Here is a 26,925-nt window from a genome sequence, read left to right as displayed (position 1 = left end):
TCAGGGCCGCAGACCGTGCTGGCAGCAGACGGGCGGGCGCCGCAGGCCCCCGCGCTTTCAGGTCCCGCTCCGCGCGGGCCGCGTCGTGCCCGCCTCGCAGCCGCTCTCCCGCCCACGTGCTCAGGTTTAAGCCCCGGTGGGCTCTTCGGTGTCCGGGCTCCGGCTCGCCGCACTCTCGAGGACAGTCGGTGCTGGGCTTCCTGCTGGGCGGTGGGGCCAAGAGCCCGAGTTGGTGGCGGCACTTTGCGGGCGGGCACGGGGGGAGATGGGCTCCGGTGGCTGGGTGGGAACCAGTCCCTTCCCCGCTCGTGGAGGGCAGAGAACCACAGTAGTTCGGGTCTGGGCATGTAAGGCAGGGAGCCGTGAGTGCTGCTGGGCCTGCCTAGCCGCTGAGGGCTTGGGCACGCTGCTTCATCGGTGCTGGCCCAGATAGGACAGTCTGGAAACTCGGCTCTTCATGCTCGCTAAAGAGCAGCGCACAGTGCGCGCTCCGGTGATGAACGGATTCCCCCCCTGCCCCCGCCCCCAAAGAGGTGGATTCTTTTATGTATATATTTACTAGTATTTTATTCTTACTTTTTTTTTTTTGCCTTTTTTTTTTTTTGACATGTCACATACAATTTACTGGCTTTTAGTATATTTACTTGCACCTTTTTTTACTAGCTTAAGCAAATTAATAATTTAACCAAGTTTGCTTAGGATTTAGCCATATACTCAATTTTTTTTAATATCAGAGTCCATATAAGTTCAACTTAGCAGCTGCTAGCAGTTAATTTTATATTCCATATGGAGTTGAGGGGAAAAAAGCTTTCTTGCCTCAAAATATCCTAAAATTCAGACATGGCTCAATATGCATTCTTAACATTTGCCCACTTGACAAAAACTCAAGGGAGGAATCTTGCTGCAAACTCTGATCAGATGTCACTGACCTCACGTTATCCATCTAAGGCACTAGTTTCCGTTGCCTGATGCCTCAAGTGGGCAGCGACTGGAGATGGAATTAAAAGTTTCGTTTCCAGTACTTAGTGGGGTGTATACAATCATGAATACCCTGGAGACTTGCTTATTAAAGTGAGAACTGCAAATGAACTGGTAGGTGTGAGGTAACAAGACTCCTCATTTTCCTTCCCTAAATCCACTTTAGGAAACTGGTGTCTTGGCTCTAGTTATGAAAAGCAGCAGTAGCATGCTGGTAGGGCCTAGGGCAAGTGATGTTCACCAGTAGGGGCTGTGGATACTCACCCTTCACATGTAGGTCTCCAGTTAGTAGGATTTAAGTTCCTTACCAAAGATTTATTGAGCAAGTCCTCTATAGTGGACACTCTTGGGAAAGGCAGTCTCCTGCTCACAGTCTTTTAAGCCCTGCTCACCCATGTAAGAATGGGCCTTAGGCCTAGAACACTCCCTTACTGATTGTTACAAAGAGCCCATACAGCCTATTCCAGGCTTAACACCTTGTGTGGGAATATCCTTCCCTGATCCAGGCTCACTCAATATGTACTCCTGTATTCTGCTTGAGCACGTAAGTCAGAGCCCTGGGCCATGCCCCCCTCCCCCCCACCCCTTTCAGTATTACAGACTCCACTGGGTTGGAAGGAGCTTGTGCTAAGACACTAGAAGGGCACTCTGGCCTTTCACTGCTGGGGAGGATCCACTTGCCTTGGGGACCACCGCACACTCCTAGAGCTGATCTCGCTCTATCTCTTTTGTTGAGTACAAATGCTGTTCCATCCAGTATGGGACTGTGTTGTGTCTTCCTTGGCAACTGATACTAACCAGGAGTGAGCAGAAGTGTCTGGATTTATGTCCCCAGTGACTGGCATTCTCATGATCTTTCTGTCTTCCATGCAGCTGAATTCCCGCCCTCCCCATCCCTGGCACTGGTACCAGTGCACAGACACTGGTTCTGCTGCACAGACACCATGCTTGGCTTGGGATGGTTTACCGGATCTTGGACCTTTCGTCCTGCCTCCTACTTCCCGTTCCCTCAGCACCAGGGCTTTCCAATTGATCCTCTCTACACTTGAACCTCCCCTCTAGGGAATGGCCCTGCTCCACCTTCCCTCCAAGGGAAACCCAGGTAGCTTGTCTCAGCTTGGTGTTAGAAGCAAAGCCATCCATCTGTTGGCCATACTAAGAGCCTATCCTCATCCTCCTCACCAGCATAGGGCCCCATTACATATCAAAGGCATGAATATGCCTGTATCTTTAATAAGACAGCTTCTCATCTGGGAGTGTGCCCCCCCCCCCAGGAAATAAGACTATATACAATCATAACTTAAAAAAAAAAAGTTAAGTAATGCTGAACCTTCTCAAAGATCTATTAGGTAGTCATGGTTAGGAAATCTCTTGGCAACAGTGAAATATTTATCACTTGTTAAGCAAAACAAAACAAACAAGGTGCTAAATGACAATTATGTTATGACTCTAACTATGGGAAACAAAGGAGAAAGACAAGAGGGTAATGGATTATGATTGTCTCTCAGCTCATGGCACAGAGGCCCCTCCAGTCACCATGCTTACTTTGGAACGTGGGTCCCCCTACTGGAAGCTGCATGACCCAGAGCAGGTTATTTGGGGCCTCATTTATTACCCTTCTATAAAACAAGGATATTTAATATTAGTGTCAATCTCAGAGCTACTGTACCAATAAATAAAATGGTAGGTAAAGAACTTAAAATAGTAAGAACACACACAGACTCAAATGTTCGTTATTGTTATAAAAGATGGAATCACTGTAAGTTTTTCTTATAAGTACACACACACATACATGCAAAGGTTCAAATCCCAGCTTCATCAGCTTACTGTGTATGTAACCTGGGCAAGTTACTCAGCCTCTCTCCATGCCTCAGTCTGCTCATTTGTAAAGTGAAAAAAATACTAGTACCTTTCTGAACCACCGTCCCTTCCACCAGTGACCACCCCAGCCATAGCTGTCCACAACTTAAAATTGTAAACTCCTGCCCAACATAACATTCAGACAAGGTGACTCAACTAAGATTCTATTTCCATAGAATTTAGGGTGCGTGATAAAATGTACTACTCTATCTGAAACACTGGAAATAGTCACTACAAAGGTTACTTGTCATTATGTGGTCAGATGTCTTATATCTGCATTTAAGGGATCTTTTAGAAACAGCTTTTCAAAAAAGTTGGTATAAATTACACATTGTCTCTTTTCTACCTATGTCCTAAGCTAGACTAGAATCAACTTGCAGGCAAGAACAGTGTTACATATTTCTTTTGGCTCTGACAAACTAGCACAGTGCCAAGAACGTTTTAAGGTTGAATCAGTGCATGCTGGTTAGGTAATGACTAAAATTTGAGTTATGCTTTAGCCTAGAACTGTTAATAAATAAGCTTTAGTTTGATGATATTTACTTTCTTCTAACATCTGCCCTATCCAGAAATGATTTAAACCACTTCAAATTCTTCCGGTGAAATTAGAGATCATAAACACCAAAGTACTTGACTCTTATTTTCCCAGTTACTTACAAGGTCACACTTATCAATTCTAGTTCTTCTTCCACAACAGAACATTTTCCTGCTTACAGGCTCTGAGAGAAAAACTGCAAATGAACGGAAACCAACCTTCTTCGACATAAAGACTTTTTAGGAATCAAGACTTTTCTAGAACTATACTGTCAAAAGTCCTATTTCCTCCTCCTATGAAGCCAACTATCATTCTACGCACTGTTCCACCTGAACACAGCTCCCATTTGAAACTGGATTACCCCCCTTAAAATACTGGATTAGTAAAAACAAGAATGGTGACTTCTGTTGAATTTGCATTTGTTTTTTGCAGTACTAATTAAAACACCAATTTATAATTTTTTAACACATTCAACAGTTCAACAAATGCATGATTCTTTTAATCTGACTAAAGCTGTAAGTCTGTACTTCACTGGAGAGTATGTAAGGAAGTGCAGCACTAATTTCTGAAATTTCTTGTCCCGACGTCTCCTTTCAGTCCGTTGCTATTCAGCATGTTCCTGCTCCTGTCCTGGAATTAGCCACCGAATGCTCTCCGTTCGAATGGTAGCGTACATAATAAAACTAATCAAAAAGAATAAGGAAAATACAAGCAGCCAGTCCACACTTTTTATCAAAGTGCTGGGAAGAGGGCCTATTTGGTCAGCTTGAGTTACCACCACATTTTTCTTGGCTTCTATACCTGAAAGAGAAATCAGCTGTTTCAAATCAGAGAGAAAACATACCCGCTAAAGATCTTTCTGAAATATTCTGCATGGTATGCAAAAAGATATGCGGTCTTAAAATAAACACCACACGAGTATATCTGGGATGGGTTTCACTTGCCTGTTAGTGTAATTTGTAACTTGCCTTTCTCCCACCACATCAAAGGAACAGGAACCCATTCAGCTGTTCAAACCTAAACACTAGAATTTCTGTGAACTCCTCAGAAGGGTCTTCGGGCATGGTGAGAGTTGTCTTTTGTTCTCTTTGAGATTAAAATTCAATAAGCAACTGGTAAAGCTACTCTCAGGAGTCTACAGAATGTTCTCACAGGTGAAGGAATGCTAAATTCAAAATGCTTTTAAATAAGTCACTGAAAAAATTGTTGGGACTAACCACCACTGATAGCAGAGATTACCAAAGATGCTGTGACTCCTCAATTTCTTTTAGGTTCTAGGTTTTCTTAGATCGTTGAGCAAAATGGCTCCCTCTCTCCATTTCAACCTGATTGACAGTCATGGGTCTGGTCCTAGAATACTTGAATAGCTAATTAACTGTTAACAACCCTTTCACTCCTATGAGGTAACTCAGTTTTATGTTCTTTACTGTGAGATATAAGTAATGAGATGCAACTTAATACATATGGAAGGTATGTTATAACTCATTTTGATTTCCAGTGAATATACTTCAGGAAGAAGTAGGGTGCTCATAATTAAGGCATTAAAGCTTTTATGGAGCAAAGTTTTGCAAAGAAAATTTCTTCAATAGTCCGTGTTCAGACTTTTACAGAATAAAAAATAAGGCCACATGTTTTGGCAAATATTAAGGAATTAAAATAGCATCTGCATATGGATGAATAAACGGAATACCGCACAGCAACAAAAAGGAAGAAAATATAACCATATGCATCAACGTAGGTGAATCCCACAAACATAATGGTGACTGAAATGAGCCAGACACAAGGGAATCCATTATATGTGTCTCCATTAATATAAAGTTCAAAAACAGGGGCGCCTGGGTGGCTCAGTGGGTTAAAGCCTCTGCCTTCGGCTCAGGTCATGATCCCAGGGTCCTGGATCGAGCCCCAAATGGGCTCTCTGCCCAGCAGGGAGCCTGCTTCCCTTCCTCTCTCTCTGCCTACTTGTGATCTCTGTCAAATAAATAAAAAAATCTTAAAAAAAATTTATATATATATATATATATATATGTGTGTATATATATATATATAAAGTTCAAAAACAGATAACACTAGTCCATGGTGTTAGAAGTCAAGATGGTGGTCACCCTGATGGGCAGGAGCAGTAGCGCTGAGGGGATGGACTGGTAATGTTCTCTCTGGGTCAGAGTCTGGTTACCCAAGGCTTTCATTTTGTGAAAATTCATCACCCAGCACACCAATATAATGCACATATTTGTGTAAATATTACACTTTAGTGAAAAATGTATGTAAAAAGTTAACTACAGGTGTATGGTATGTGAATTATAGAATAATAAAGCTGGTTTTTTAAAGGTATCGATAATCACTAAAAATACCTATTCGTGTTAAGCTTGCCGCTGGTTGAGAGACTTTTAACAGAACCACGGTAGTTCTCATGAAAAGAAGGTTTACACCTGAAATCCAGTCTTGATTCCTTCACTTAAGAAGAGCAGACAGGAACCCACAGAAGACATATACCTCCAGCAATAAAGTCCCTTCTACAGCATATAATTTGTACATACCTGTCTGGTTAAAAAGGAAGACTTTCAGTGTTTCCAATGTTCGGTCTGTATGATTAAATCTAGCCATTGGTTTAGCTCCTTGAAATAATAAAATGTTAGGAACAGCTACGGTGCCAAACCTGGTAGAAAGGCTATAACAGAAAGAAGTCAGTCAGACAACCTAACTACCAGTGGGTTTCCTCACACAGTTACCATATCAGAATGGATGGCAATAAATGAGAAAGCATCATTTTCCTGTGACCTACAGAGGTTTCTGATAGTCAAACTATATGCTTATAGCTATTTCTGACCTTTTTCCTTATGGGTTGAGGTTGGGGGGCATTCCTGTTCTGCTGAGCTGCTTTCTGTTACAACAAGGAACTACCCTTGACACAGTTATTCCACTTTTTTTTTTTTAATTAAGTAAACTCTACCCCCAATGTGGGGCTGGAACTCACCACCACAAGATCAAGGGTCGCATGCTCTACCGACTGAGCCAGCCAGGCATCCCCCAGTTATTCTGCTATTTAAGTTGCAAACTGCCAAAAGAGATCAGACCAGAAAATTCTAACTCATAGACAAAACAAACTGTGTCAATTAACTTGACAGAAGAAATTTCAAACTCTCCAGGATGCCCATCTCCATCCCTCATACAAGAGGAATGGGAATCTGCGGTCTAGCAGACACACCAGGAAGTTCACAACTGGGGCAGAATGTAATAGGATCTGAGTGGGACTGGTTCACCTTTACATAATACAAAGTCATGGTATAAGCTCTGGAGTCAAAACACATGGGTTCAAGTCTCAGGTCTGTCACCTACCCAGCTGTGTGAGCTTCGGGTGGACTATCTAACCTCTCTAAACCTCAGTTTCTCCTGTTAGTAAAATGATAGTACTGGATAGTCAGGATTTTTTTCTTTTGTAAACATGGTGTCACTTAAATATTTAACACAGGAGGCAAACATATGTTGTAGGCCAAATAACAAGGACAAGTATCCTCTACTCTCCATGATTAAGGCACCATAAGAGGCACTGAGAAGGACTCATGAAGATGACCAAATGAAGCAGATGATAAAAGCCCGCAGGGAATGGAACCCCAAACCCAGAGTACTAAGCTGGTGCTGGGACCCAGCCTGGCAGGCTTGGGGCAGGGGAATGCCCAAAGTCTGACACTAACCTAGACCATCCTTTCCATCAGTCTGCTCCCTTGGGCCAGGCCACGTATATATTTCTCTGAAGCCCTTGTGAGAATTACTAATTTGCTGTGATTCTTTCTCCCTAAAAAAGTTTAGGTAAGGGCACCTGGGTGGCTCAGCGGGTTGAGCCTCTGCCTTCGGCTCGGGTCATGAGCTCGGGGTCCTGGGATTGAGTCCCGCATTGGGATCTCTGCTCAGCAGGGAGCCTGCTTCCCTCTCTCCCTCTCTGCCTGCCTCTCTGCCTACTTGTGATCTCTCTCTGTCAAAAAAAAAAAAAAAAAAAAGCAATAATAATAATAATAATAATTTAGGTAAATATTAGCAGTTATATTATCCACACTGAAGATCAATAGAGTGCAAAGTTTTACTCAAAATTTTTACTCGAGGGACACCTGGGTAGCTCAGTGGGTTAAGCATTCAACTCTTGGTGTCAGCTCAGGTTGTAATCTTAGGTTCACAGGATCAAGCCCCACGTCAGGCTCTGTAGGGCGTCTGCTTCTGTCCCTCTCTCTCCCCCTCTCCCTGTTCACTCAGTCCCTCCCTCCCTCCCTCTCTCTCAAATCAAGAAATAAATAAATCTGGGCGCCTGGGTGGCTCAGTGGGTTAAGCCGCTGCCTTCAGCTCAGGTCATGATCTCAGGGTCCTGGGATCGAGTCCCGCATCGGGCTCTCTGCTCAGCAGGAAGCCTGCTTCCCTCTCTCTCTCTCTGCCTGCCTCTCTGTCTACTTGTGATCCCTGTCTGTCAAATAAATAAATAAAATCTTAAAAAAAAAAAAAAAGAAAGAAAGAAATCTTAAAAAAATTTTTTTAACTCAAAAAAGTTTAACCAACTTCATTTTTACCAACTTGACCATCTTCCAGACTTCCCAAACTGATTCCCACACAACCTCCTGCACCCTGCTAAAGGGTATGTGATGTAGAGGAGGAGGGTCACGCTTTATAACCCAGGCACAGTCACAGCACTGGGGGGAAATACAGAACATGTGAACATAGGTCTTTATAACGCAGCTCCGTCAACATCTAAAAAAGACAAGAGCCCACTGAATAATATAAAACAAAAGTAAATGTCATTTTAAGGGCCTAAATTAATTCATGAATTGATTCACTGTGCACTAAGGAACATACATGCAAGAATAAGTGTAAACAAAAGGAGAGAAGAAAGGGGGAGGGAAAGAAAGAAATCCTGAGCAAACATACAACAGGGTGCTGAGTTGGGGCTGCCAGGGGTAGAAACCTAAACCATGGGTGAGTCTCAGGAGGGTCCCACTTGTGATACCAATTTTGCTAATTTAGGCTGGCCAACACCCTGAAGAGTCCTCTGGCCCCTCCACTGCCATCAGGTGGAACCACCTTTAAACTCCACCCTGCAAACTGGTGCAGACCCTATGGAAAACAGTGTGGAGCTTCCTCAGAAGGTTAAAAATAGAACTACCCTAGGATCCAGCAATTGCACTACTAAGTTATTTATCCAAAGGATATAAACATAGTAATTCGAAGGGGCACCTGCACCCCAGTGTTTATAGCAGCAATGTCCACAATAGCCATAATACAGAAAGAGCCCAGATGTGCATCAACAGATGAATGGATAAAGATACACACACACACACACAACAGAATATTACCCAGCCATCAATAAGAATGAAATCTCACCATGTGCAGTGACACGGATAGAACCAGAGTATTACGCCAAGTCAGCCAGAGAAAGACAGATACCACATGATTTCAGTCATACGTGGAATTTAAGAAACAAAACAGATGAACATAGGGGAAGGGAAGGAAAAACAAAATAAGATAAAAACAGAGAGGGAGGCAAACCTCATAAAAAAAGAAACTCGTAACTCTGGGAATCTAACTGAGGGTTGCTGGAGGGAAGGTGGGTAAGGAGACCGGGTAACTGGGTGGTGGGTACGAAGGAGGGCACGTCATGGAATGAGCACTGGGCATTACATGCAACTGATGAATCACTAAACTCTACCCCTGAAACTAATAATACACTATATGTTAACTAAATTGAACTTAAATTTTTAAAAAATTATTAACTCAGTCATAACAACTCATTCATTTATATAATACAATCTAGTTACTTACTTCTGTGCAAAATGGGGGGAAGTTATAGTATGTAACCACTCCCCCTGTTTTGAGGACAAAATGACATACAAAATGAAAAGTGCTTTCCCCAATATCTAGAACCTGGTAAGCCCTGAGTAAACAATAGATACGATTAACATAAAAATAGGTTAGATGGGTAGATAGATGATTGACAGATAAATTCCACTGTGCAGAGAACAGTCTCTCCTCTTCAGGGGCCTCCAGAAAGTGAGGCCTCAGCTCCCTGAGGAACATGACCACTCTCACCACTCACGCTTGTCTATCCCTCTCGCCAGTCCAGCTTCCATGCTCACACCTACCTCCTCGGCTTCAAACTTAACTGATGACAACCTCCACATAACTGCAAGCATCAGCCAGGAGGGTGACACATAAGCTCTACTCAGGGAACATACCTGCTGTGCTGAGATGCATCCAGTGCCAAAAAATGAAGAGCTGGAAATGCCCGGGGCAGAGAATTAAAATGAGGGGCCAAACTGGCAGAAAATCGGCACCACGGGGTGTAAAACAGGACTAGCGTGCAGTCACTACCATTTGGGTTTAGAAAATCCATAAGGTCCTGTAGTAAAAGAAACAAGTGAGAAAGTCAGCAGAAAGTGTTCACATATATGCCCAAGAATGCCCAAGAACCTGGAAACACTGCTGCCTCCAAGGAGAGGAGGCAGGAACACGGACTGGAGAGAGTCTATAGGTATCCCCTTAATAGACTTGTGGGTTTTGAACCATAGGAATACATGAATCAGCAGAAAAGTATTATCAAATAACAAATCATAAACTTTCCTATAAACTTCCTTGATAGTACTATGGAGCAATTATATTATTTTTCATAATCCATCAATTCAAATACTAAGTACCGATAAGGCACAGGCCTCTCACACACTCTAACGGCATTAATAAAGCACTGAGATCTCAGGCCCCAATCATCAATGCAGCAGATCCCAATCCACAAGCAGTTGAATCAGTATATTCAGCCGAAGGCTAGTTCAATTTAAGGGTGCACCCTCCCTGCCACCACCCAACTCACACTGCTGAAACAGCTCTCTCTCCTGGTCAAGTATGTGACACCCTAGAAACAGCCCTACAGAGTTAAGGCACAGGGTTAACCGGGCGCTGAGGGGATGGTGTGAGGCCAGCGCTGACTACTGCACGTGGACGGACACTCAGCGTACCACATACCCCCATTTAAAATAAGCAGTCACAGTGTGCACAGCTAGGATTTCTTCTCATATTACATAAGTAGCCTGAACTCATCCTGCTACCTAGCTTAACAATCCCACAGAAATAGTCATTATCCCAGTATTCTCTTCAGAATTATCCTTTATCCAATGGACTGGTAAAGCATGGCTGGGTTGGGGACAACTATCTCAGCTCTCACTCCAGAGAAAACACTGGAGTCAAGCTCTTTGAAGGAAAGAAATTTTTCATTAACATAAAATGCTCCCCAGGGGTATCACCACTCTAAACAACGCTAAATCACAATCTTAGTAATTCAGATTTTTTTTAAACTTGCCTCTGTAATAAATACCTCATTTGGAAGAAGAAAAATGCTAGGAATTCTGATCCCAAGCGCCTATCTGTTCACTGGGATTTTTTTTTTTAAAGATTTATTTATTTACTTGCGAGAGAGTGAGAGAGAGGGCATGAGAGTGGGGGAGGAACAGAGGAAGAGAATCTCAAGCAGACACTGCTGAGCAGAGCCCAATGTGGAGCTTCATCTCATGATCCCGAGATGACAACCTCAACCTAAACCAAGAGTCACACTTAACCAACTGAGCCACTGTTGGTGCCTCTGTCCACTGGGATTTTCATCATGAGGCCTGGTGAAGAGAGGACCCCAAGGGTCAACCCGTCTAAAAAACATAATTGACACTAGTTCTATCACCTCCTCTCCCTACGAACATCATAGAGAACCAAATGAATTTTCAGCGATGCACCCATTAGATGCCATCCCACCTATAAAATGATAAAAATTCTGACCCAGCAGCTGAAAGTCTATAAAATCAATAGCAGAAAAAGAGAAAAGCACTAAACCATTCTTTCTTACCTGTGACATATTTAAAATTTTCAGAGTGAAGTTTTCTAATCCCGTCACATTTCTCTCCTCGCAGTTCACCTTGGGGGATTTCAGACTTTCCGTGTTATTGGAGTCCTCCGGTGGGGCCGGGTCGGATTCGGCCACTTCAGGCTCTGCGTAATACTCCTCCTCCCTGTCCTGGAAGCCGGGTCCCACGCCATCCAGAGAGAATATGTGCTCCCGGAGACTGCACCTTGAGTCCTGCTCCCCTCGGGCCCCACAGGTGCCGCCACTGGGCTCGGGCCTCAGCTTGTCCTCGGTTTCCCCAGGGATTACGGACAGCATCACCACGTGGTCGCCGTCAGCATCCAGCCCCAGCACTGAGCCGGCCTCTCCTGCAGACATGTCCTGGCCTGCGGGGCCGCGCGGGGGCTCCTCCTCACTGGCCAACCCAGCTCCCGCCTGCAGGGAGGGAGCAGGCTGCTCCTCCGACTGCAAATGACTGCTGTCCTCTGCAACTGAAACATGCCGGCGTGGGCCCACTCATAAGTCCCTTCAAAGTCCATGAAGCCCCCAAAATTACAGTTCTCCTCAAATAAGAGATTCTCCCCGACAGAGAAAAGAGGTAACCTTCCCATGAAACTCTCAGAGGGCCGTCCACCCTTCTCCAGATAACGAAGAAGGTCACCAGGAGGTACCAGATTAATGAATGTCAAATACAAAGTGGACAAATACAGACCTTCATGTGATACCTGCGGCTTGCCATGTGGATTATAAGCAAAAACATTCCAGTGCAGATATCCAATGAGGAAATCCAATGAGAAAAATATAACACAAACACCTTAGTGAGTTCATTTGTTTGATGAGAATATCCAACAAAAAAATGCTGCCTTTATAGAAGATTCTACTCTAGCGATGCATCCTTGCATACATTCTAACAGCTCTTAGCCTGGCAGGACAAGGGTTACCATCCCCACTTAGCGGAGGACCCAGCTGAGGCAGAGAGAGGCGGTGTAACGCCCAACAGCACACAAGCTAATAAGCAGCAGAGCCAGGTCCCTGAATGAAGTCTTCTGGCTGCCGTGCCAGATCGGGCCTTACCCTCCCCTACGATATCTCGGGGGCTGAGATGATGCCTCACGGCCTGGGAACAATGCTCCAGCCATACAGCAGCTCCTGCCTGCCGTGCCTCTCTAGCCAGACAGAGCCGACTCTCCTGTCTGCTGCCCTTGGGAGTGCCAGGAGGTGCAGCCCTCAGGACCAGGGCCACAGCAGGGCGAAGGAGGACCTTCTTCCCACTGTGGAGCCACAAGACAGAACTTGGGCAAAATGCTCAGGTAAGGGAAGAGTCTGGGGAAGTCTCATTCAACCACCGAGCAATCTCCACTCACCTCTGCAACAGGGACTCCTGCCCTCCATCTCCCATTAACTCAACAAGAGCTGCCAGACTCAGTGCCAAGCACTGACCAGGGGGAACCAATGAGCCCAGCTGTACTCAGACAAGCTCACCGTGTGACTGGGAAACCACCAGCCATGCAATGGGCTCTGCCAAGCCAACAGCATGTCATCAAAGTGTAAATAACCAACTGGCTTTAAAGTTGGGGAAGCTTCCTAAGGCATGCACACTTGTACAGTTCTCAGAGAATATCCCCATAGAGATTTGCAGATTGATTCAGCAATTCAAAAACCTTGTCTGAGAATTCTGCTCTGGCTAAGCTGGAGTAAGAGGGACCAGATTCACCCTTCCTAGTGAAACAACCCAAAAAAAGGCCAAAAATGTGAACCGGTTTCAGGAGACTAGTAAGCAGGCAACGAAGGATAGGGATCCCTGAGAAACAGGAAGAGGAGAGCCCTGCAAGTGTTCCAGTTTACCACCAGAGGGAATGCCTGCCATGGCTCAGGGAGCAGTGAAGGAAGCAAGCAGAGTCCAGCACTCCTCAAGTTGAGGAGATGGTACTGAGGGTTCACAGAGACCAAGAAAGCTAGAGTTCGTGAGACAGAATAGTAGAGATGGGGAAGCTCCAGAGACCTGCAGAGTGACCCCAATCTAATACAGCAGTCAGCATTTACATGTGGGTAAGTTCCCAAAGCTAGGCAAAGAACCACCCAAAAGGATCAGAGGCAACAGTACCCAACCCTCACACAGAGCTGGGAAGCGTACCTGTTCCCACCACCTAGACTGGAAAAACTCACAGTTCCCTGAGCACTGGGGAGCGTACACAAAAGTAGTAGGGCAAAATTGTTCCTACAGTAAATACAGCTCTGCTCTTGCCTCGCAAACCTTAAAAGCAAGGAACATACCATACTCAGCTAACTCAACTGTACCCTAGAACAAAACTCGTGAATATTTAGAGGAATACTAAAATATCCAGCATTCAACAAGGTCAAATTAATGTCTGGCATCCAATCAAAAATTACCAGGCATGCAAAAAAAGCAGGAAAATGTCATCAATAATGAAAAAGGTAATTAACCAATTAAAACTGACTGACAGCTTGCAGATGTCAGAATTAGGAGATAAGGATATTAAAACAGTAATTATAACTCTATTACATATGTTCAGAAAGTTAAACAGATCTAGAGACATAAAATATAAAAGATCCACATCAAAACACAAATCGAAACCACAGAGATCTCACCTCCTACCTCTCAGATTAGCTATTATCAAAAAGACAAGAAATAACAAGTGCTAGTGAGGACGTGGAGAGAAAAGGAAACCCTTGTACACTCTTGGAAGGAATGTAAATTGGTACAGCTATTGTGGAAAACAGTATGGAGGTTCCTCAAAAAATTAAAGCTATAATTACCATCTGATCCAGCAATTCCACTTCTGGGTGGAACAAAAACACTAATTTGAAAAAAATATATGCACCCCATATTCACTGCAGCCTTATTTACAGAAGCCACAGAAGCAACCTAAGTGTCTACCAAAGGAAGAATGAATAAAGAACACAGAATCTATACACACGATATTATTATTCAGTCACAAAAAGAGGAAACCTTGCTATCTGCAACATGGATGGACCATTACACTAAGTCAGGTAAATCTCAGAAAGACTAATAACATATGCTCTCACTTACATGTGGGATTTTTATAAATAAATAAATAAATAACTAGCTCATAGATCCAGAGAACAGACTGGTGGTTGCCAGAGGTGATGGTGGGGGGAGCGGATGAAATGGGTAAAGATGGTCAGAAAGTACAAATTTCCAGCTACAAAGTAAGTCATGGCAATGTAAAGTACAGTATGGTGACTCTAGTTAGTGATACTGTCTTGCATATTTGAAAGTTGCTGAGAGTAAACCTTAAAAGTTCTCATCACAAGGAAAAAAATATAACTATGCATGGTGTCAGATGTTAACTAGACTTACTGTGGTGATCATTGTGCAATTATACACAAATAATAAATCATTATGTTGTACACCTGAAACTATATATACTAATATAATGTTATGTGTCAATTATAATACGATTTTTCAAAAAAAACCCAGATTGTAGTCTGGCAACGAAAACTACAATGTTTGAAATGAAAACTACACTGGGTGGAATTAATAGCAGATTAGGCAATGCAGAAGAAAAGACAGACTAGTGAATTTGAAGGATAGCAACCGAGTATGATTTTGAAAGCACAGCAAAAGAACCTATCCAAAATCAAACACACAATAAAAACAAGAATCCAAAGAAATTAAGAGAATCAGTGAGCTGTGGGATAGTTTCAAGTGGCCTAACATACAGATCATGAGAATACCCAGAAGGCAGAGTAGGGAGGTTAGTGTGGACAGAAAAAGTATATGAATTAATAATAACTAAAAACTGCACATACTTGATGAAAATCATAAATCTATAGTAAGAAGTTCAGCAAATCCCAAGCTCAATGAACTACACCAAGACATTATCATAATCAAATCGCTCAAAATCAGTGACAAAAACAAAAATCTTAAAAGCAGCCAGAGAAAAAAGATATACTGCGTACAGAGGAAGAAAGATAAAGATGACAGCAGATTCCTTGATGAAAACAATGCAAGCAAGATAGGTAGCAACTTTAGGGGCACCTGGGTGACTCAGTGGGTTAAAGCTTCTGCCTTTGGCTCGGGTCATGATCCTGGGGTCCTGGGATCGAGCCCCACATCGGGCTCTCTGCTCAGCAGGGAGTCTGCTTCCCCCCTCTCCTTCTGACTATTTGTGATCTCTGTCTGTCAAATAAATAAATAAAACCTTTAAAAAAGGAAAAAAAAAAAAAAAAGATAAGTAGCAACTTTAAAGTACTGAAAGGAAAAAACTATAAACCTAAAATTCTATACCCAGGAAAAATATCTTTCAAAAATGAAGGGAAGGGGCACCTGGGTGGCTCAGATGGTTAAGTGTCTGCCTTTGGTTCAGTCCCACATAGGGCTCCCTGCTCAGCGGGGAGTCTGCTTCTCCCTCTCCCTCTGCCCCTCCACCCTGCTCATGCTCTGTCTCTCTCTCAAATATATAAAATATTTTTTAAAAAGAAGGGAAAATAAATACCTTTTCAGAAACATTAGAAGCTAAAAGAATTCATCACCAGCAAACACCCAGAACAAGAATCTCAAAGGTATTCTTTCAGGCCAAAGAAAAACGATACTGGATGGAAATATGGATCCACACAGAAGAATGGTGAGCACAAGAAACAGTAAGGACACTGATAAACAGACAGAGTTTTTCTGAAAATGCAGCTAGGAAGGGGACAAGAAAGCCAGGGAAGGTGATAAGGGGCCAAAGGAGGTTTCTGTTTCAGCTTTTAGAATAGAGAAGTTTAAGGATATATCAAATTGATGGGAAAAGTGAGGAGGGTGAGGGAACAGTAGAGGTTAGACAGGGCAGAGTATATGGCTTCAGCAGCAAGGTGTGTCCTTGACAGAAGAAAGTCAAGTTCTTGTATGACTGTAACTGTAACTCAGAGAAGGCTCTGGGTGCCTCTGCAGGAAACCCTGCCAATTTGGTGGCGGTGGGTTCACAATGACAGTCTTTCTGTAGCCTTTGGTTGATGAGCATGTACCACTTATATAATTAGAAGAAAAACATGTTTGCTGGGGCGGCCACAAAACAGAGGAAGAAAAGAAGCCAGAAAGGTTACACGTCTGGAAAACAAAGGGTGCCAGGTATAGGGGCCAACCCTCCTCCCAAGTGCCCCAGCTCCACAGACATCTGCTCTCTCTGAACCTAACCAACATCTTAGGTCTCATAAGTTCATAGAAAATGCCAAGATCCACCTCAGGAGAAAAAAAAAAAAATTCAGGGCAGAAATTAGAACCTGGCTCTAACTGATCACCCTCACGAAAATGGACAGATATCCCCTGCAAAAAATCAAATAGGCGTCTGAGTGATGCACACACAGAGCTGGTATTTTCAGTTCAGGAGGGTTATTTTTCCCTCCTGTGAAAGAGTTAAGTAGACAGTACACATTAGGCACCATAATATTCTTATGCCCTCAGGTACCAGTGTTTTCACTTAAGTATTGGGAAGAGAGGAAACTGAATTATTCCACACCAAAACAGAAATGACATACCATGTGAGAGCTGCTGAACCCTTGCAGCGTCACGTGCCCTTTAAAAGAAAATGCTTAACCTCAACACACTGACTGCGTGTGAGCCACGAAAAATGACAATCACTGCATCACTGGCAGCAAGAAAGATATCTGGTGGGGCACCTGGGTGGCTCAGTGGGTTAAGTCTCTGCCTTCAGCTCAGGTCATGGTCTCAGGGTCCTGGGATCGAGCCCACATTGGGCTCTCTACTCAGCGGGGAGCCTGCTTCCCCCTCTCTCTGCCTGCCTCTCTGCCTACTTGTGATCTCGGTCTGTCAAATTAAAAAAAAAAAAAAATCTTAAAAAATCTTTTTAAAAAAATCTTTAAAAAAAAAAAAAAGCAAGCAAGCAAGCTATCTGGAGAACAAGGGTGGGGGCACGGAGCCCACGCTGCCAGGGGCCTAGCCTAGGTCAGATCCTTCGCACCCTTCCCGTTTTGCTCAGAAGGCTCTCTACCAGCCGCACGTTTTTCACAATGGCTTCTATGGCAGCAATACCAGGCCCCTCATGGTGTGGCCTCTGTCCACACTCTGGACGAGTTCACCAGACATCTTGGTCCCGGAACACTCATGATCTCTTCCACCTACCTCAGTGTTGTCCCGAGGGCTGTTTCTCTACCAGGAAAGCCCTCTACGGGCTCTCCTGCTGGCTAATCTGAATCATCTTTCAGATCTTACCTTAAACTTCACCTTTGCAAGGTGAATTTCAAGGTGAACTTCACCCTCCCTGACCCTTAGACCAGAGGGGTCTCCCATCACAGCATCCAATAATACCCTGGGACTCTCACTGAAGCATTTTCCACTGTTGGAATTTACTTAATTATTTGTAGTCATTTAATGCCTATCCTCCCGCAGATAGGAGGGCGGGCCTGTTTTTCTGTGTGGCTCACCACTGTACCTCAAGCGTTCAGCAGAGCATATACATGTGATGTATGCTCAGTAAAAATCTGCCAGCTGACAGCCTAGGGAAGACGGGCATGGGGGTGCTGAAGCCAAGAGGTGGTTCCTGTGCTTTGACACCTGGACAGCACTGCTACCTCCAGCTGCTCATCTGCCAGTAGTGTCCACTACAGGCCCCAAAGCCTTGGATTTCCAGCCACCCTAAAAAGGACCCAGGTGGTGAAAGTCCCTCTGTCCTCACCCCATTCAAGGCCATACCATGACGACCAATGGTCCACCCTATGGCTGGTGTTATCCTCAGGTCTGCATGCACATGGCCCAGACTGCTGGGGGATGGGGGAGTGTTCACATCACACTGACTACAAGCCGGTCCCCCAAATCAGCAAGATTCTGCCTGGAAACAGAGCACACTCAATGTGGGCAATGTGAGAAGATATTAGTAAAGGGGCCACCAACCTGTGGGCTGGATGTCAGAGAAACCAAGAGCAATGGTAAGGCACTTCAGAGCCAGTAACAGCACAGAGGGAAGCCAGTTAACCATTCACAGACCTTAAAGAGATCAGAAGCAGGGGTGCCTGGGTGGCTCAGTCATTAAGCGTCTGCTTTGGGCTCAGGTCATGATCCCAGGTTCCCGGGATTGAGCCCTGCATTGGGCTCCCTGCTCAGGGGGATGCCTGCTTCTCCCTCTCCTACTGCTTCTTCCTCTCCTACTCCTTGTGTTCTCTCTCTCTCGCAGTGTCTTCTATCAAATAAATAAGTAAAATCTTCAAAAAAATTTTTTTTCAGAAGCAGCAACAGTCACAGAACCTTGGAACCATGTGCTTGCCCTTCTAGAAGCTGTGACTTTCCACGGAAGGACAAAGCCAACCATGATAACCCCTAAGGGAGGAAGCTGAGAGACTCAATATCCTGACCTCATGCTCCCTTCATTCCAACCCACGGGAACCCAGAAGGCAAGACAGCCAGTTGTTAGGTCATATGGGACAGCTGCTCAGGGCACAGCACAGGACAGACAAGGCTAGGGAATGACCTGGGAAACAAACAAAAGCTGTCCAGTACATGCTGTCCCCTCTCTGAAGCTGGTGGCTAAGCACAGTGACAAAGAAATGTAGTACAGAGGTTTGGCTGTGAAGCAGGCAGGCATGGGCTTGAATCATGGCCTCAACTTCTGCCTGTTGGAGACCTTGGCAGAACGCTTAGTGACACTGAGTCTCGGTTTACTCATCTGTAAAACGGGAACCAGGGCAACAGCTCCTTCATAAACATCTGAAGATCAAATAAGATGATGCTCATAAAAGCACGAAGCACAGCACCTGGCGCAGAACCAGTGCTTTCATCAGTGACTGTGTTACTGTACTTCCCCCTTCCTCCTGCTCAGCCACCTGGCGGCCCTGCCTCCTGCCCGGACGCCGCACGGAAAGCAAAGGCCTGCCTATTCCCGTAGGGAGTGACAAGCAAGGTCGAAAGGTCTAGACGTTAACAAATTGTGAGCAGTGGGGGGCCGTGGGACCGAGGATAAGGCCCTAGAAGCCCTGCCTCCAGGGTGGCTGCCTCCGGGCCTGAAGTGGCCCCAAGAGCATGCCAGGGCAAGCAGGGGGTTACCCGGGGAGTCTCCTCTATTTTTCTCATCCAGGCCACCTGAGCAAGAGCAGCCTTCTTTAAGAAGGGATCCATCAAGATGCCAAGTAAAGCGTGGGCTCTGTAGGCAGAAAGACGGGCTCTGCCACGACCCGAAGGGCAGATGCGACCCTGAGCTCCGCGCCTCCACCTGTAACGTGGAGAGCCTCTTGCAGCCTCTCTCCTACGGCGGGTGCGAGGGCTAACTGCGGGAAGGCACAGTCCGGCCTCCTCGAAGGGGCGCCGTAAATGCCGGCTCTTCGTTACGGTTTCTCTTATTCATAATGAAAGGTATGTCTCAGTAGGAGCTAGTACACCGCCACTCCTGTGACTGACGCCCGCTGCAGGGGCCTGCACGGGCTCCCCGCCACCGCGGACCACCACTCAGGGCCACACCGTTGGGAAGAGGAACGACGCTGGGCTGGGCGCGCCGGCCCGCTCCAGGAAGGGCCGAGGGGCGCGCCGCGAGACCCCGCGCAGGTCAAAGAGCGTCGTCCTAGCGGACCTCCCCCGCGCCCCGTCATTTCACTCGCCGCCGCCTGCCGCCCCCGGCCGCGGCCCCGGCTCGCACTCACCCTCCAGGCCGCGGGCGGGAGGTCCCAGCACCCACAGCAGGACCTGCCACCACCCGAGGAGCCGCATGGCGCGGGGCTAGAAGCTGCCGGGACCACCGGCCCGGACGCAGGGTAACCGGCGCACGACGACGCGCGTCGCGCTCCCGGCCTCCCGGGCGCCTGGGGGGAGGGGCGCCGCGAGCGCGAGCGCAATCCCGTGCGGCCATCTTGGCAGCTGGCAGCGCCCGCTGGCGCCATCTTGGAGTCGGGCGGTCTCCCTCTGCCTGTGGTCTCCGGTGTTTAGGATTCGCTGTTGTTCAGAAGCCGAGAGCCGGACACCTCGGGTCGCATCGAACGTTCCTGAGCCCCAAGCCCTGGACGTGGTTCCAGCCCAGGCTAGCGGCCGTCTATCTTCGCGCGCGAGCCGGTCTCGCTGCTGGCAGCACACACTGCGCCCGTGTGACGCTTCACTCCGGGCCCCAAAAGGCCGGGAAGCCTCCTCCTTCGAGCGTCCGGAATCTCCAGCCTTACCCCTGTTCCCTTACCTACAGTTGCCAGATGAAATACAGGATGCCCGGTTAAATTTGCATTTCACAGAAACCACGAATAGTTTGTTTGTTTGTTTGTTTTAAGATTTTGACTGTTTTTTTTGTGTGGTTTTTTTGTTTGTTTGTTTGTTTTCTTTTTTAACTCCCAAGAAACATACGGATATTCCAATGTAAATATGTCCTGTAATTATATTTGTTGCGTCTGGTCACCCTGACCCTACCTCCTGTGAACTTAGGGCGGGCAGTTTTGGTTTGGTGGTTGGTGGACTTGCAGGGCAATCTGCTAGCTAGGCCTCCCCCAGCAAAAGCAGCTTGGAAAGGACCTAGAGTGTAGAAAGGCCGGGATGGGGAGGGGTGGTGTGTCCCAGAGCAGGGCTCTGCTGCAGTCCAGAGCGCGGCGGGGGTAGGGGCGGGGCGAGGGGGGGGGCGGGTGGCGCGGAGGGACCTAAGAGACAATGCTCAGAGATGAAAAGAATTACTCAACCGGTTAGCAGTTAAGGGAAGGGCCACCTAAAATCAATAAAGCCACTTTCGAGCAGTGTGGGCAGGGGCTACATCAGTGCAGAGTGCTGCTGTCAAACTTATTTGAAGAGGTTGATAACACAAATAGATTTCAAAGGCCTTTACATCAAATCGCTGGTAGTTAAAGCAACGTGAAGAGGAATCGAGGGGTTTTTTGGCCATATGGTGAATCCCAACTCCAACATTTATAGGGATATATGATCAGTCAGCAAATTATGTAACTTTTCTTAAATTCAGTTTCTTCATCTATATAACGAGATGAATTTATGTGAGTTTAAATGAGATGTAAAGCGATGAGCACAGTGCATAATGCCCAGTAAGCACATCAGAGCGTTAACCCATTATTTGGATCTACAATTCTAGCGCAGTAACCACAGTCCCCTGGTGCCCATCAAAGAGAGTTAAACCAGGAAGATGTATCATCAATCTGACCTCACTGATTATTCTTCTATTCTAAATAAACCGCCAGGGTTTTGCTCTGGTAAATTCTCAGATGCTTGTGGATCCAGGAGACAAGGAACAACATGGAGGAAACAGCCTACATTTCTAGGGCCGATCACTACAGTCATCATTTGGCTGAACTACCTCCCTTGCCCCCTACCCAGTAATAACAAACCTTTCCTTTATTTTTTTTCTTTCTTTCCTTTTTTCTTTTTCCTTTTTTTTTTTTTAAGTAAAGTCTATGGAGCTTGAACTCATCACCCTGAAATTGAGCTTCATGCTCTACCAAGTGAGCCAGCCAGGCACCCCAAACCTTGTCTGCTCTAACTTATTCTCTCTCATACCCTTCATACCTAATTTGAAGGTGCATAAAAGCCAATAGGACAGAGGATTAAGGGGTTTAGGATTTATAAAAAGGAGAGTGATTTGATTTGTCTGGACACTCTGGAGTGGATGCTCTGTTACTACTTCTTTTTTATTATGTCCTCTCCTTCCCTGTGTTTCTGCTTTGCCTGTTTGTTTGGACAATACCCTTGCAGATGGTGGAATTGTTGTCTTTCCTTAAATACTGTGTATACACTCTAAAATGACAACTCGGAAAATGCTGTCAACAAGACAGAATTCACATTTGACTGTCTCACCACCAGATGGCACCTGGACTTATTTTCTTTCTTTCTTTCTTTCTTTTTTTTTTTAAGATTTTATTTATTTATTTGGCAGACAGAGATCACAAGCAGGCAGAGAGAGAGGAGGAAGCAGGCTCCCTGCTGAGCTGAGAGCTAGATGTGGGGCTCAATCCCAGGACCCTGGGATCATGACCTGAGCTGAAGGCAGAGGCTTTAACCCACTGAGCCACCCAGGTGCCCCTGGACTTATTTTCAACAAGAAAATTGCCTTCCGGTTTGTCTTGAAACTTTATTTTTGTTTCTGAGGGGAAAAACGTTGATATCATCATCTTTGGCTGAAATGAACTCTGTGTACCACCATTTGGCCCAGGATTGTTCATTCGTATGAATGATAATAATTTGATAATAATTGGAATTGTTATGCATAACTACACACCCGCATGCCAGGTGTTTTTAGTTTATCCCCTTGATGGATTTGCCTAATTTGTTTTGAATCTGATGAGTCATGAGAGCTTCTCTTTAATGGTGTCTGTGTCTGTTTCTCTCTCATGAAAAAAAAAAAAAAATATTTCCATTCCCTTAGATCACTGCAGCAGAGTATATTTTCCAAAGACTGCCACAATAATATCCTTCCTCCCACATGCTGTTCTACAAAGTAATTTTGCCCCTGCCGCATCAATAGATAGAATCAAATTCCCCTTCCCTTGAATCTGGGTGGGCCTGTGATTTACAAGGAACCAAGAGGATGTAATAGTGCATGAAGCCATTCTGTATAACTTCTGAGGCTATACAGCTTTACACTTCTTTGCTGGAAGATTTGCACTGAAGCTCTGAGCCACAAAGTAGGTGGTTGGACTGTCTAAAGCTGCCATGTTTTGCGGAAGTTCAAACCAGCTTGCTGAGAGAAGCCTAGACACTATGAAGAGAAATGCCCACCACCACTCACTGATCCCAGGCCCACTTGGTTCCACCTTTGGCTATCACTGGACTACTACTGCCTGAGAGATGACAGCCAGAAATGTTCAGACCCACAGATACAGAGATCAAAAAATTATTGTTATTATAAGTCATTAAGCTTGAGTAATTTTTTTTAGAATCGATGACTGGATCATTTTATTTTGTAATTTAGTAACTTTTAATCTGAAGATACTATGTGAATTAATTTAATAAATCAGTATGTTGGGCATATATTCATATACTTATTCTGCCAAGTTTCTTTCTCTTCTTTATGATTTTAATGTTCTATTTTGATGGACTTCAGTTAACCCACTGTATTCATTATTATTCAATACTGAATATTCTGTGCAGTTATAACAAACTGATTAAACTGAGGTCCTTCAGTAATTCAGTATCTTCCCAAGGACAGTTCGTCCTCACAGGGCAGATCAGAGTAATGTATAGTAGTTAAGAAAACCGTAACAAAAACCCACAAGCTCTCTTGCCCAACTTTATATATTCAGGATATATATCCTAAATTTCATTTCTAATTGAAATCATGCTTTAGTTTGATATATATGAGGTGCTCCCTAGTGTACTCACAAGTATGAACCGTCACAGGAGCCCTCTGCATTTCTAACCTGAGTACTAAGCCCTTGGCATTTATGTTTTCACTCGGATGGTTTTCTCCCAAAGATACCATTCCGATTTGACTTAAGAGGAAACTAAAGCACAGAAAAAAAAATGGTTTGGGGTCACAGAGGGAGTTTCTGACAGAGCTAAGACAGAATACCAATCTGAATTCAAGAGTTTATACACTCTGGTATACAATCAGTAACTCATTTCAAATGCTAGCACACTGTTAATACCTCTGTAATGGCTCATGTAAATAAATACTAGATTTAAATAAATTCATTGTATTCAACTAATGAGAAGGATCCTGTGGCAAGAGGTTGAAGATCTAGGAGAGAGGAAAAATTCTGAGAAGAAAGTAGAGAAGGGGATCTGGCAAGGGATAAACCTGAAACAGTAAAAGGAATACAGTAAGAGGAATACAGTAAGAGGAATACGCCTCCATTGTAATAGGAGGAAAGAGTGAAGATAGATAAGCTATTTTCTCTGTCAGGAAGGTGGTAGGCTGAGAGAGAGACTGTGGTGGTATCTAAGTATCTTAAGAGCGGAGAAGGGGAATCCAAAATAACCTAAATGAAGAGTGCCATGAGAGCTGACTAAGGATACAAAAGAATGTCCTGGTAGCACTGGGGATCAAGCTGTGGTTGGAAAGCAAGAATTTATAGTAGCAAATGGCACAGGTGTTTTTCTCCATTTAGAATTTAGCAGCCCAGGAGTAAATGGTAGCCAAAATTAGCCCAGAATTAGTGTTTTGTCAAGCTTGAGTGATATATAGACCAGGGGCAAGTTAACTGAACATAACGATAGTTGCTAATATCTTTATGAGCCTAGTTGAGTCCTGTTTTTACCGTTTTTTAAATTGTATATTTTTTTAACTCCAGTATAGTTAACACAGTGTTATATTAGTTTCCAGTGTACAATACAGTGATTCATGAGCATAGATGAGTCTTAACATTATCTTGAAAGGGAAATTTCATGAGTTGGCCATTCCTTAGGTAGAAGAATACTTCATATAACCTAATAATTATTTACAATCAGTATATTAGTTACCGGGGCACCTGGGTGGCTCAGTGGGTTAAAAACTCTGCCTTTGGCTCAGGTCATGATCCCAGGGTCCTGGGATCAAGCGCCACATCGGGCTCACTGCTCAGCAAGGAGCCTGCTTCCTCCTCTCTGCCTGCTTGTGATCTCTGTCTGTCAAATAAATAAATAAAATCTTTAAAATATGTTTTTAAAAAGTATATTAGTTATCTATTGCTACATAACAAATTACATAAAACTGGGCTCTTAAAACAGTAATAATCAGGGGTGCCTGGGTGGCTCAGTTGGTTGGTCAACTGCCCTTGGCTTCAGTCGTGATCCTAGGGTCCTGGGATCGAGTCCCACGTTAGGCTCCTTGCTAAGTGGGGAGCCTGCTTCTCCCTTTCCCTCTACCTACTACTCTGCCTGCTTGTGCATTCTCTGTCAAACAAATAAATAAAAATTTAAAAAAACAGTAATAGGAGCTCCTGGGTGGCTGAATGGTTAAGTGTCTGCGTTCAGCTCAGGTCATGATCCAGGGGTCCTGGGATTAAGCCCCGCATCGGGCTCCCTGCTCAGTGGGAAGCCTGCTTCTCCCTCTCTCACTCCCCCTGCTTGTGTTCCCTCTTTTGCTGTGTCTCCCTCCATCAAATAAATAAAATCTTTTTTAAAAACTACTGATATGGGGCGCCTGGGTGGCTCAGTGGGTTAAGCTGCTGCCTTCGGCTCAGGTCATGATCTCAGGGTCCTGGGATCAAGTCCTGCATCGGGCTCCCTGCTCAGCAGGGAGTCTGATTCCCTCTCTCTCTCTGCCTGCTTCTCTGTCTACTTGTGATCTCTCTGTCAAATAAATAAATAAAATCTTTAAAAAACTACTGATAATCATTTATTATCTCACACCTTTTATATTGGTTAGCAATTTAAGCACTGGCTTAGGTGGTTCTGGCTGAGAATCTCTCAGGATATTACATCCAAGAGAAAGGCAAGTGTCACAGTCATTTGAATACTTGATTGGGAATGAAAGACATGCTTCCCAGATGGCAAGTTGTTGTTGACTGATGGCAGAAGGTCTCTGTTCTTAACCATGAGGGTATCTCTATAGGACTGTTCGTATGTTCTCATGACATGACAGATGGCTTTTGCCAGATCCAGTAACAGAAGAGAGCAGCACTAAAGTTGCAAAGTCTTTTATGTTCTAGCCTCAGAAGTCATACACCATTATTTCTACAATATTCCATTAGTTACACATGTCACCACAAATAATTTAGGAGTAGACTATACAAGGACATAAATACCAGGAGGTAAGGATCATTATGAGCCATCCTGGAGGCTGGCTTACCACAGGTGAGTAATAGTACTTGGATTTCTATAGTATTAACCCTTGAAGATGTTATAAATAACACTGTGTTAATAAAAACTTTTTTTAAAATAATAACTGAGAAACATACTGTGTTATAAATAATATGAAAATAACATAGGGGCACCTGGGTGACTCGGTTAGGCATCAGCCCTCGACTCAGATCATGATCCTGGAGTCCTGGGATTGAGCCCCACATCAGATTCTCTGCTCAGTGGGTAGCCTGCTTCTTCCTCTTTCCCTGCCTGCTGCTCTGCCTACTTGTGATCTCTCTCTCTGTGTCAAATAAATAAATAAATAAAATCTTAAAAAAAAAAAAATGAGGGGCACCTGGGTGGCTCAGTGGGTTAAAGCCTCTGCCTTCGGCTCAGGTCGTGATCCCAGGTTCCTGGGATGGAGCCCCGCATCAGACTCTCTGCTCAGCAGGGAACCTGCTTCCCTCTCTCTCTGCCTGCCTCTCTGCCTACTTGTGATCTCTGTCTGTCAAATAAATAAATAACATCTATTTTTTTTTAAGATGTTATTTATTTATCAGAGAGAAAGACACAGCAGGAGAGGGAACACAAGAAGGGGGAGTGAGAGAGGGAGAAGCAGGCTTCCCACTGAGCAAGAAGTTTGATGTGGGGCTTCATCCCGGGACCCTAGGATCATGACCTGAGCCGAAGGCAGACGCTTAATGACTGAGCCACCTAGGCGCCCCAATAAATAAAATTAAAAAAAAAAAAACATAAAAAAACCATATCGAAGCCTAATTGACCTAATGGTCAATTACCTGCTTACCTAATATGTTCTTCCTTCTCTTCTCAACTCATTGAATCTGATTTTGAGAAGTACTTGGGCTTACAGCATATTTGTGAAGCTCTATTTAGAAAATACCAAATCTTCATGGCTCAGGTGGTTGAGGGTCTGCTTCCAGCTCAGGTCTTGATACCAGGGCCCTGGGGTTGAGTCCCACAGCAGGCTCCCTGCTCTCCCTGAAGAAGAAGCAGGGAGCCTGCTTCTCCTTTTGCTTCTGCTTC

At 44.7% G+C, this 26,925-nt stretch overlaps 1 protein-coding gene across 1 annotated transcript; it reads right to left on the bottom strand.

Moving 5' to 3' along the window:
• Window positions 1-2,305: 2,305 nt before the first annotated feature.
• TXNDC15 (thioredoxin domain containing 15) lies at window positions 2,306-20,017 on the bottom strand. Its single transcript, XM_032837544.1, has 5 exons — window positions 19,845-20,017; window positions 11,238-11,725; window positions 9,589-9,752; window positions 5,914-6,044; window positions 2,306-4,174 (listed from the first exon to the last, which is right to left on the bottom strand). The coding sequence occupies exons 1-5, from the start codon at window positions 19,909-19,911 to the stop codon at window positions 3,978-3,980; spliced, it is 1,047 nt and encodes a 348-aa protein (XP_032693435.1). The 5' UTR covers window positions 19,912-20,017; the 3' UTR covers window positions 2,306-3,977.
• Window positions 20,018-26,925: the final 6,908 nt, after the last annotated feature.

The sequence above is a fragment of the Lontra canadensis genome, unplaced genomic scaffold (assembly GCF_010015895.1).
Source record: "Lontra canadensis isolate GAN:19392208 unplaced genomic scaffold, GSC_riverotter_1.0 scaffold99, whole genome shotgun sequence".
Classification (NCBI taxonomy): domain Eukaryota; kingdom Metazoa; phylum Chordata; class Mammalia; order Carnivora; family Mustelidae; genus Lontra; species Lontra canadensis.
This window is presented reverse-complemented; position numbering and strand designations above follow the sequence as displayed.